Raw genomic sequence first — 12,986 nt, 5'->3', positions numbered from 1 at the left:
CTGTATTTACTAAAGAGGAACTTAACAATATGCCTTCAGCCGAACAAGTCTATGTGGGTGGGGACGAGGACAGGTTGACGAGTTTAGCAGTTACCAGGGAGGATGTTCTTAAACAAATAGTAAAACTCAAACCAAACAAATCCCCAGGGCCGGATGAAGTGTTTGCTAGGGTGCTTAAAGAATGCAAAGAGGAGCTTTGTGACCCACTGTCAACCATATTTAATAAATCAATAGAGTCAGGCAGAGTGCCAGAGTTTTGGAAAGTTGCTAATGTGTTACCAGTTTTTAAGAAAGGAGATAGATCACTTGCGTCTAACTATCGACCAATTAGCCTAACGTCTATTGTGGGAAAGTTACTCGAATCTATAATAGCAAATAAAATTCGTCTTCATCTTGAAAAACATAAATTAATAATTGAGTCGCAACATGGTTTTATAAATGGCCGTTCATGTTTAACAAATTTGTTATCTTTTTATTCTAGCATTGTTGAGGCAGTTGATAGTGGTAAGGATTGCGATGTTGTATACCTTGACTTTAGCAAAGCTTTTGATACAGTGCCACATGAAAGACTGATTAAAAAAATAGAGTCTCATGGTATTGGGGGTGCTATATTAAGCTGGATTAGGGCATGGCTATACCAAAGGAAACAGAGAGTTAGTATAAATGGAATCAAGTCAGAGTGGGAAAATGTTGTAAGTGGAGTGCCTCAAGGCTCTGTCCTGGGACCTCTGTTGTTTATAATATATATAAATGATTTAGATTCAGGTTTGAGTAGCAACATTTGCAAATTTGCCGATGATACGAAAATCGGTAGGGAAATTAATTCGGAGGAGGACTCACTATCACTTCAAGTTGATCTAGATAGGGTTTTGAAATGGTCAAAGGATTGGCAGATGCAGTTTAATGCTGATAAATGTAAAGTTCTGAGGTTAGGTAATGATGATAGAGTTACAAGATACGAGCTAGATGGTGTTGTGATTGCGAAGTCGGATTGCGAAAGGGATCTGGGAGTTATGATTAGTAAGAATTTAAAACAAAAGGATCAATGCATAAATGTTCGTAATAAGGCAAATCGGACACTTGGATTTATTAATCGCAGCGTTAGTAACAAGACACCTGGTGTGGTTCTCAAGCTATATCTTGCTCTAGTTAGGCCCCATTTAGATTATGCAGTTCAGTTTTGGTCGCCATATTATAGAATGGATATAAATTCACTTGAACGTGTCCAGCGTAGGATGACTAAGTTAATTCCTCAAATTAGAAATCTTTCATATGAAGAAAGATTAACAAAGCTTAAGTTGCATTCACTGGAAAGGCGAAGAGTTAGGGGTGACATGATAGAGGTTTACAAGTGGATGAATGGACATAACCGGGGGGATATTAATAGGGTATTAAAAGTATCAACACAGGACAGAACACGAAACAATGGATATAAATTGGATAAGTTTAGATTTAGGAAAGACTTGGGTAAATACTGGTTCAGTAACAGGGTTGTTGATTTGTGGAACCAATTGCCGCGTAACATTGTGGAGGTGGGGTCCCTCGATTGTTTCAAGCACGGGTTGGACAAGTATATGAGTGGGATTGGGTGGTTATAGAATAGGAGCTGCCTCGTATGGGCCAATAGGCCTTCTGCAGTTACCTTTGTTCTTATGTTCTTATGTAATGCAAATAATGGGATTGTTCCCATTACCAGCCATAATATCATTCATGTTGTTTATAATATCACCAATGCCAGCTCCGGGATAGCAAACCCTTAACCTGTTCCCCCTATCTCTAGCACAAAACGTTCTATCCAAATACCTTATCTGGGAATCTCCCACAACTAATGTTTGCTTAGGTACTTCCTTTACTTTCTGAGGGGCCTGCGCTTCCTTTCTCTTCGTTGCTTTCCCTTTTGCGCGATCCACAGTCTCTCCACAGCACTCGTCCTCCAAAACGTCAAATGGATTTGAAGTTGCTATGGCGTTTGAAGGCGGCTTTATCAAAGTCTTCTTAAGGCCCCTGTCTTTCGCAACTCTCCAAGACGAGGTCCCTTTACTGCTGGTCTCCTCCTTCGTTACTTCTCGTTGTTTTTTAAGCTGACGCACCTCCTCCCGCAGAGAGTCCAACTCTGTCCTCAGGGCTCCCACTAGAGTCACATTAGCAACTTTCCAAAACTCTGGCACTCTGCCTGACTCTATTGATTTATTAAATATGGTTGACAGTGGGCCACAAAGCTCCTCTTTGCATTCTTTAAGCACCCTGGCAAACACTTCATCCGGCCCTGGGGATTTGTTTGGTTTGAGTTTTACTATTTGTTTAAGAACATCCTCCCTGGTAACTGCAAAACTCGTCAACCTGTCCTCGTCCCCACCCACATAGACTTGTTCGGCTGAAGGCATATTGTTAAGTTCCTCTTTAGTAAATACAGATACAAAATATTTATTAAAAATACTACTCATCTCTTCATCACTATCTGTTAATTGACCTGTCTCAGTTTTTAATGGACCTATCCTTTTCCTAGTCTTAGTACGATATAACTGAAAAAACTTTTTAGGATTTGTCTTTGCTTGCCCTGCTATGCGAACTTCATAGTTTCTTTTTGCTTTCCTTATCTCTTTTTTAGCATTTCTAACAAGTTGTACGAATTCCTGTTCTAAAGTGGCCTCCCCATTTTTAATCCTTTTATACCAAGCTCTCTTTTTACCTATAAGGTTCTTCAAATACAATCGAGGGACCTCACTTCCACCACGTTACGCGGTAATTTGATCCACAAATCAACAACCCTGTTACCGAACCAACATTTATCCAAGTTTTCCTAAATCTAAACTTATCCAATTTATATCCATTTTTCGTGTTCTGTCTTGTGTTGATACTTTTAATACCCTATTAATATCCCCTTTGTTATGTCAAATAATCCACTTGTAAACCTCTATCATGTCACCCCTAACTCTTCGCCTTTCATGTGAATGCAATTTAAGCTTTGTTAATCTATCTTCACATGAAAAATTTCTAATTTGGGGAATTAACTTTGACATCCTACGCTGGACACGTTCAAGTGAATTTTAATTCGTTCTATAGGACGGTGACGAAAACTGAACTGAATAAACCAAATGGGGCCTAACCAGAGCAAGATATAGCTAAAGAACAACATCATGTGTCTTGTTACTAACGCTTCGATTAATAAATCCCAGTGTCCTATTTGCCTTATTGCGAACATTCGTGCATTGATCTTTTGGTTTTAAATTCTTACTAATTATAACTCCCAGATCCCTTTCGCAATCTCAACACCATCTAGCTCGTATCTTGTAACTCTATCATCATTACCTAGCCTCAAAACTTTTCATTTATCAGCATTAAACTGCATCTGCCAATCCTTTGACCATTTCAAAACCCTATTTAGATCCACTTGAAGTGATAATGAGTCTGCTTCCGTGTTAATTCCCCTACCGATTTTCGGGTCATCGGCAAATTTGCAAATGTTGCTACTCAAACCTGAATCTAAATCATTTATATATATTATAAACAACAGAGGTTCTCAGGACAGAACCTTCAGGCACTCCACTTACAACATTTTCCCACTCTGACTAGACTTCATTTATACTAACTCTCTGTTTCCTTTGGTATAGCCATGCCCGAGTCCAGCTTAATATATCACCGCCAATACCATGAGCCTCTATCTTTTTAATCGGTCTTTCATGTGGCACTGTATCAAAAGCTTTGCTAAAGTCAAGGTACACAACATCACAATCCTTACCACTATCAACTGCCTCAACTATGCTGGAATAAAAAGATAACAAATTTGTTAAACATGAACGGCCATTTGTAAAACCATGTTGCGACTCTTTTATTAATTAATGTTTTTCAAGATGAAGACGAATTTTATTTGTAATTATGGATTCAAGTAACTTTCCCACAATAGACGTTAGGATAATTGGCCAATAGTTTGATGCAAGTCCTTTCTTAAAAATTGGTATCACATTAGCAACCTTCCATGACTCTGGCACTGTACCTGACTATTGATTTATTAAATAAGGTAGACAGTGGCTCCCAAAGCTCCTCTTTGCATAGGATAGGTCTATTTTATAGGTTGCATTCTTTAAGCACCCTGGCAAACACTTCATCCGGCCCTGGGAATTTGTTTGGTTTGAGTTTTACTATTTGTTTAATTACATCCTCCCTGTTAATTGTTAAACTATTCAACATGTCCTCGTCCCCACCCCACAAAGACTTGTTCGGCTGACGGCAAATTGTTAAGTACCTCTTTAGTAAATACAGATATAAAATATTTATTATAAATACTACTCATCTCTTCATCATTATCTGTTATTTGACCTGTCTCAGTTTTTAATGGACCTATCCTCTCCCTAATCTTTTTCCGGTATTACTGGAAAAACCCTTTAGGATTTATCTTTGCTTGATCTGCTATGCAAACTTCATAGTTTCTTTTGGCTTTCCTTATCTCTTACACTACACAACACTTCTATCTCTTTTTTTTACACTACTTATCTCTTTTTTAGTATTTCTAACCAGTTCTACGAATTCCTGTTCTAAACTAACTTTTCCCATTCTTAATCCATTTATTCCACGCTCTCTTTTTACCTATAAGGTTCTTCAGATCCTTTGTTATCCACTTTGGATCATTAGCATTCGATCTACTCAATTTATATGGTATACTACGTTCCTGGGCTTTGCTTAGAATATTTTTAAATAGGTTATATTTTGAATCCACATCGAAAACCCCTTTTACGTCACTTGTCGCTGGGTTCACGTCTAGCTCCAAGACCGGCCCACACCCTATACTCAAGACTTTCCAATCTATTTGACCCAAAAAATTTCTTAGGCTATTGAAATCAGCTTTTCGAAAATCTGGCACTTTCACAGAATTTTCTCCTATAGATCTATTCCATTCTATGCTAAATCTGATTTCTTTATGATCACTGTTCCCTAGCTCACTCTCTATTTCGATGTCCTTAATTTGTTTCCCTGTTAGTTAACACTAAATCTAAAATATCATTTTCCCGCGTTGGTTCCTTAATGTGTTGTGTAAGAAAGCAATTGCCAATTAATTCTAGAAAAATCTTCTGCTTCATTTTTCCCTGTTTTGTTCAACCAGTTTATTCCACTAAAATTAAAGTCACCCATGACATAAATACTGTTAGATCTAGATGCTCTAGATATTTCATCCCATAGATGCTTTGCTTCCATTCTGTCTAAATTTGGTGGCCTATATATAACGCCTATTATAATATTATTTGCTTTTTCGTTTAATTCTATCCAAATAGTTTTTGTGTGTGGCTCAGTTTTGATTCCCTCTTTGAGACTACATTTCAAATTGTCCCTAACATATATATGGCTACTTCCTCTCCTCGTCTAATATATCTATCTGTGTGAAATAGTTTAAATTCATATATTTGATATTCAGCTAATAGTTCTCTATTTTCTACATTCAACCACGTTTTGGTAAGTGCAATAATATCTATTTTTTCTGTGCAGACAAGAGCATTTAAATCGTATATTTTATTTCTTAGACATCTACCGTTAGTGTAATATACCCTAAGTGAATTGTTATTTTGAGGCCCTTCTCTTTCCCTGATCATTTTGCCAATTCCTTTCTCCCACAAACACTTACTTTTATTATCTCCTTCCTCCAAATCAATTCCCATACCACTATCTACTAACCGTTTAAACACACGCTTCTAACCACTGGTTCCAACGAGTTCGCAACAACAACCCCAGCCCTCGATAGATGCACCCCATCCCGAGCATACATTTCATTTCTTCCATAGAAGTGTTCCCAGTTGTCTATGAAAGATATTGCATTTGATTTATAATATCTTTCCAGCCTTCAATTGACACCAAGTGCCCTCGACATCCTTTTACTTCCAACTCCCTTTTTTGGAAGAATGCCACATATGATCGGGATTCCACCCCTGCTCTTAACTAATTCTATTGCTGTCTTAAATCTCTCTATTAGTTCCTCACTCCTAACTCGTCCAATATCTTTTCCCCCTGCACTAATACAAATAATGGGTTCGTTCCCATTTCCCGTCATAATATCATTCATCTTGAGATTATCTTGAGATGATTTCGGGGCTTTAGTGTCCCCGCGGCCCGCTCCTCGACCAGGCCTCCACCCCCAGGAAGCAGCCCGTGACAGCTGACTAACACCCAGGTACCTATTTTACTGCTAGGTAACAGGGGCATAGGGTGAAAGAAACTCTGCCCATTGTTTCTCGCCGGCGCCCGGGATCGAACCCGGGACCACAGGATCACAAGTCTAGTGTGCTGTCCGCTCGGCCGACCGGCTTCATGTTGCCAACAATATCACCAATTCCAGCTCTCGTATAGCAGACCCTTAACCTGTTCCCCTTATCTCTGGCGCAAAACGTGCTGTCTAAATACCTCACCTGGGAATCTCCCACAACCAAAATTCGCTTCGTTCTTCCCTTTTCCTTTTGAGCACTTTGAGGGACCTGCGCTTCAATGCTCCTCGTTGCTTTGCCTTTGCCTCCTCGTTGAACTACAGGTTCGCCACAGCACTCGTCCTCTAACACGCAAATGCGTTAGAAGTCCTTAGGATATTAGTTGGCGGTTTTGCCAAGGTCTTCTTAAGACCCCTGTCCTTTATAACTTGCCAAGACGAGGTCTTTTTAATACTGGTCTCCTTCTTTGTTTCTTCCTGATGTTGTTTCAGCTGTCGTTTCTCCTCCCGTAGCGAATCTAACTCTGTCCTCAAAGCTCCAACTAGATTCATCAGTTCCTTCACTAATCCTTCCACCATTGCTGTAGTAATATTACTACAATCGGAGCTCCAGCTAACACACTCTCTCACTGTGACTGTCTGCGCCTGACTGACATGATAAATCTATACTTATCCAATTTATACACATTGTTTCGTGTTCTGTTTGGTTTTGATACTTTTAATACACTATTATTATCCCCTTTGTTATGTCCATTCATCCATTTGTACACCTCTATCATGTCAGACCTAACTCTTCGCCTTTCCAGTGAATACAATTTAAGCTCTGTTAATCTTTCTTAATATGACATGTTTCTCTTTTGGGGAATTAAATTTGTCATCCTACGCCGGACACGTTCAAGTGAATTTATATCCTTTAGAGAGACAGTACGGCGACCAAAACTGAACTGCATAATCTAAATGCGGCCTAACCAGAGCAAGATAAAGCTGAACAACAACACCAGGTTTCCTATTACTATCGCTACGATTTAATAAATCCCAGTGTCCTATTTGTCTTATTACGAACATTTATGCATTGATTTTTTGGTTTTAAATTCTTATTGTTCATAACTCCCAGATCCCTTTCATAATAAAAAATACTTTTTCGGTAACAGGGATGTTGATTTGTAGAACCAATTACCACGTAACTTGCTGGACGTGGGGTCCCTCGATTGTTTCAAACGTGGATTGGACATGTATATGAGTGGGATTGGGTGGTTACAAATAGGAGCTGCCAGGTATGGGCCAATAGGCTTTCTGTAGTTACATTTATTCTTAAGTTCTTGTTCAACTCTGACTTCGCAATATCAATCTAGCTAGTATCTTGTAACTCTATCATTACCTAACCTCAAAACCTTACATTTATCAACATTAAACTCCATCTGCTAATCTTTTGGCTACTTCAAAACCCTATTTAGATCGTCTTGAAGTTATAGTGAGTCTTTTTACGTGTTTATTACCCCTCCCGACTTTTGTATCATCCGCAAATTTGCAAATATTGCTGCTCAAACCTGAATCTAAATCATTTTATATATATTATGATTAACAGAGGTCCCAGGACAGAGCCTTGAGGCACTCCGCTTACAACATTTTCCTATCCTGACTTAACCCTATTTATACTAAATGTGTTTCTTTTGGTACAGCCATGCACTAATCCAACTTGATATAGCACCCCCAATACCACGAGCCTCTATAATTTTAATCAGACTGTCATGTGGTACTGTTTCAAAAGCTTTGATAAAGTCAAGGTACACAACATCACAAACCTTACCACTCTCAACTGCCTCAACTATGCTGGCGTATAATGATAGCAAATTCACGGACAATGTTTGGCCGTTCTCTTGTGTGAGTTACGTTCTTATGTGTGAACTTATGTTATGCTCTTATGTGTGAGTTACTTGACACATTGTGAAGCGGATATAACGCTTGCTTTGTTGGTAGGTTGAGGGCAGTGGGATGGTCTATTATACCCAGGTCGTTAACCCGTGTGTGGGTAGGCTGGTGGGCAGGTGTGTAGGTTCCTTAATTACTGCCAGAGAATGAATACATGGGGATGAGAGAGAGGGAGTGAGAGAGAGAGAGAGAGAGAGAGAGAGAGAGAGAGAGAGAGAGAGAGAGAGAGAGAGAGAGAGAGAGAGAGAGAGAGAGAGAGAGAGAGAGAGAGAGAGAGAGAGAGAGAGAGAGAGAGAGAGAGAGAGAGAGAGAGAGAGAGAGAGAGAGAGAGAGAGAGAGAGAGAGAGAGAGAGAGAGAGAGAGAGTCTCTATATCTGTCTCTCATCCTTGTTATCTCCTTTCTTCCCTCTCTCCCACTCACTCTCCTTCCTTCTCCTTCTACCACCACTCTCCCCTTAGCACCTTTCAAGTCCCTCTCTCCCAGTCTTTCCCTTCTCTCACCTTTCTCTTTTCCTCTCTCCAAACATCCCTCCTCTCACCTCTTCTCTCCCTTTTTCTGTCTGTCTTTGTCTGTCTCAGTGTTTCTCTCAGTTTTTCCGTCTCTCACTTTGGCCTGGTCGACGCAGCCTCAATACATGTCTGTGTCTGTCTGTACTCTCTCTTTCTCATTCCATTTCCGTCTGTCTCTTTTGCCTGTCTGTGTCTCTCTGCCTCTCTCGCTTTTAAAAAAATATATTAGCTTCCCACTGGCCGAGAGGAGAAGGCTAGCAGTGTGAAATAATACATATATAATAATTTCCAGTTGACTTTGAGAAAGGGGCGAGGCTTTCAAGATGGCGAATACTTGCTTATAATTCCCATAATTCATGTGTTTTGGCTCTTTATGGCCATAGTATGACAAGTAAAATATTTCTGATAATTTTCCTAATATCAGTGCATAATATGTTGAAATATCCTAATACGAAACAGGTCTCTTCCCACTCACCCACCTCCTCTCCCCGCTCAGTAATATAAGAAAATACAGTTTAACGTTTGTCTGAGAAAGCATTTGAAGCTGTGGGACGATCACCATTGTTATAATTTATCATTTTAATTTATAATTTATTTATAATTATGTTATTACATGCAGAGAATTAGGATTAGAAAATAGATGATAATTCACTCGAGATCAGTGCATAATTTTACATGGATAAGACAAAAAATATATTGTTTTAATATAGCCAGGCTTGGCCGGCTGGTAGCGTCCAAAAAGGCACAACGGGCTCACCATAGCCCGTGCTACTTGGAACTTTGTTCCAGGTAGCGAATCTTTAACAACAACAACAACAAACATGGTAGCGTCACAATTAGCCACAGGGGGGGGGGGAGGTTAGAATGTAAACCGCTGTTCCCTCTTCAAGTCTGGCGATCTATTCTGACCAGCCTATGTTCGTCCCGTACTCCAGGTCATGCCGTCTGGAAAGTTGGGTGAGGCTAGCTATAAGCTTCTGGCATTCAGCCTGGGACAAACAAACAAACAGACTCTTTGTCTTATAGATAAAGATGGCCATGGCACAAGTGACTGCTGCCGGTACGATAACTGCGGCAGTCATCACACAGCAGCAATGCCAGGCGCGGGGGGGGGGCATGGAACAAGTACAAGGAACACCAGAAGATGGAACACTACAGTAACGCTGCCAGTTGATGCAACAGCAACAATAGTAATAACTTCAAAAATAGCAGCTGCCGTGCAGCACCAGCAACCAACAGTTGTCCAGGAACACAGTGCCAACAACAACAGCCGCTTGGATAACATTCCAACATCAACAGCAGCTGGGCCACGAGCTAAGGGGTCACCGCACTTGGCCCAATGCCTAAAATTCCGACAGTTGTAAACAACACAACGGCAGTCATCTTCATCACATTAGTTGTGGCATCAACCACTACTACCACTACCACCTCTCCCTCCGCGGTCACAACACCACCTCCACTACACTCATCTTTCTTCACCACTATCACATTCCACCACCATCCTATACCACCAACTTCCTATACCACCACCACAATCCTTTACCACCACCACCATCTTATACCACCACCACCACCACCCTGTACCACCACCATCATCCTATACCACCACCATCCTATACCACCACCACCATCCTATACCACCACCATCCTATACCACCACCACCCTGTACCACCACCATCATCCTATACCACCACCATCCTATACCACCACCACCATCCTATACCACCACCATCCTATACCACCACCACCCTATACCACCACCACCATCCTACCACCACCATCCTATACCACCACCACCCTATACCACCACCACCATCCTACCACCACCATCCTATACCACCACCACCCTATACCACCACTACCATCCTACCACCACCATCCTATACCACTACCACCATCCTATACCAACCCCACCCTATACCACCACCATCCTATACCACCACCACCACCCTATACCACCACCACCACCACCCTGTACCACCACCATCATCCTATACCACCACCATCCTATACCACCACCACCATCCTATACCACCACCATCCTATACCACCACCACCCTGTACCACCACCATCATCCTATACCACCACCATCCTATACCACCACCACCATCCTATACCACCACCATCCTATACCACCACCACCCTATACCACCACCATCCTATACCACCACCATCCTATACCACCACCATCCTATACCACCACCACCACCATCCTATACCACTACCACCATCCTATACCACCACCATCCTTTACCACCACCATCCTTTACCACCACCATCCTATACCACTACCATCACCATCCTATACCACTACCACCATCCTATACCAACCCCACCCTATACCACCACCATCCTATACCACCACCACCACCCTATACCACCACCATCCTATACCACCACCACCCTATACCACCACCATCCTATACCACCACCATCCTATACCACCACCATCCTATACCACCACCACCACCATCCTATACCACCACCACCACCATCCTATACCACTACCACCATCCTATACCACCACCATCCTTTACCACCACCATCCTTTACCACCACCATCCTATACCACTACCATCACCATCCTATACCACTACCACCATCCTATACCACCACCATCCTATACCATCATCACCACGACCATTCTATACCACCACCATCCTATATCACCACCATCCTATACCGTCATCACCACGACCATTCTATATCACCACCACAACGCTCTAACACCGCCACTTAACACCATCATCTTCTGTCAACAGCAACAACACTATTCGTTGGCCACCACTACCTCTACCATCACCATCGCCACCTACCACCATCACTATCATTACTAACTACCACCACCTAATCCACCGCAACAACCCCCCCCCCAGCATCCACTTTACCCCCATCATCGAACACCACCACCATTGTCGATTGCTACTATAGCCTATCACCACCAAAGTCTACCACCACCAAAGCCTACCACCACCATCATCTATTATAACCATCTGCAGCCACCACCAACTTCCACCACCATCACCACTTACTCTTACCACCCAATACCAACATCAACTTGCACCACCTTCTACTGCTACCACCTATCACCAACATTTACTAGGACCACCTACCACCACAATCTTCTACCACCACCACCACCACCACCATCGACATCAGTGAGTCAGGGGTCCGGTCAGTGCCCAGTCAGGTAGTGACCGACCCGCCTGTTATGGCAGGAGGAGCGACCAGGCGCCCGACACCCAGGTCAGGGTGTAGGAGTCCCGGATGCTTGGGCATCCTTGATCCCTCCTTCCTTCATCTCCCGCCGCCCTCCCCAGCCTCACCTTCTCACCTCCCAGCATCAACCCCATTCCCTATCTCATCCCCTATTATCCTTCCTATCTTATCTCCCAGCGCTTTTCCCATCTTTTTCATCTTCCATTGCTTTCCCATCCCCCATCTCCTTAATCTGCACGCATCTTCTCATCTCATCTCATCTTCTCATCTCCCTTCATCGTCTGTATCCTCATCTTCCGGCATCATCCCCCATCCTTTATATCATCCATTAAGCAAGTTGCTAGAACTGCCTGATTTCAAAATATTAAGGATTTTGGTCAAGGATATCAGAATATTAGAATATCAAAATATCAGGATATTAAAATATTAGGATATCATAATACCAGAATATGTTAATAACAGGGTATCAGAATACCCGGAAATCAGAATAACAGGATATTATAATATCAGGGTATTTGAATACCAGTATATCAGAGTACCAAGATATCAGATTACTAGGATATCCGAAGATAAGTATATCATAATATCTGGCTATCAGACATAGAATATTATAATACGAGAATATCAGGAAAATCAGGATGTATCAGAATATCAGTTCATAATTAATACCAGGATTATCATAATATCATAGAATCACATTAACATCGTACGAGAATACCAGGTTTTAATAATATTAACATATCAGAACACAAGAATAGACATATTAATAGTATACATAGAAATACGTGGCAGTTCATCTAGGCATTAGATTGCTACAAGCACACCAGATATCAATATAGGAGAATATTATAGCATTATGATATCAAAGCAACAAGATATTATATCACAATGTTATCAAAGCAACAGGATATTATAGCACAATGTTATCAAAGCAACAGGATATTATAGCACCATGTTATCAAAGCAACAGAATATTATACAACCATGTTATCAAAGCAACTGGATATTATAACACAATGATATCGAAGCAACAGGATACTATATCACCATGTTCTCAAAGCAGCAGGATATGATAGCACCATGATATCAAAGCAACAGGCTATTATAGCACCACGATATCAAAATAACAGGATATTATA

General features: G+C 41.3%; 1 protein-coding gene across 1 annotated transcript in view; it reads right to left on the bottom strand.

The window, feature by feature from the left end:
* Positions 1-6,766, bottom strand: part of LOC138370742 (involucrin-like) — a 34,401-nt gene extending 27,635 nt beyond the window's left edge. The window contains exons 1-2 of the mRNA XM_069335342.1: positions 6,621-6,766; positions 4,585-4,676 (exon numbers count right to left, since the gene is read on the bottom strand). Coding sequence (XP_069191443.1) covers positions 4,585-4,676; positions 6,621-6,766 — 238 coding nt within the window. The remainder of the gene's footprint in view (positions 1-4,584; positions 4,677-6,620) is intronic.
* Positions 6,767-12,986: the final 6,220 nt, after the last annotated feature.

Source organism: Procambarus clarkii, chromosome 33 (assembly GCF_040958095.1).
Source record: "Procambarus clarkii isolate CNS0578487 chromosome 33, FALCON_Pclarkii_2.0, whole genome shotgun sequence".
NCBI lineage: Eukaryota > Metazoa > Arthropoda > Malacostraca > Decapoda > Cambaridae > Procambarus > Procambarus clarkii.
Note: the sequence above shows the minus strand (reverse complement) of the source record. Positions and strands in the feature narration are given on the sequence as shown.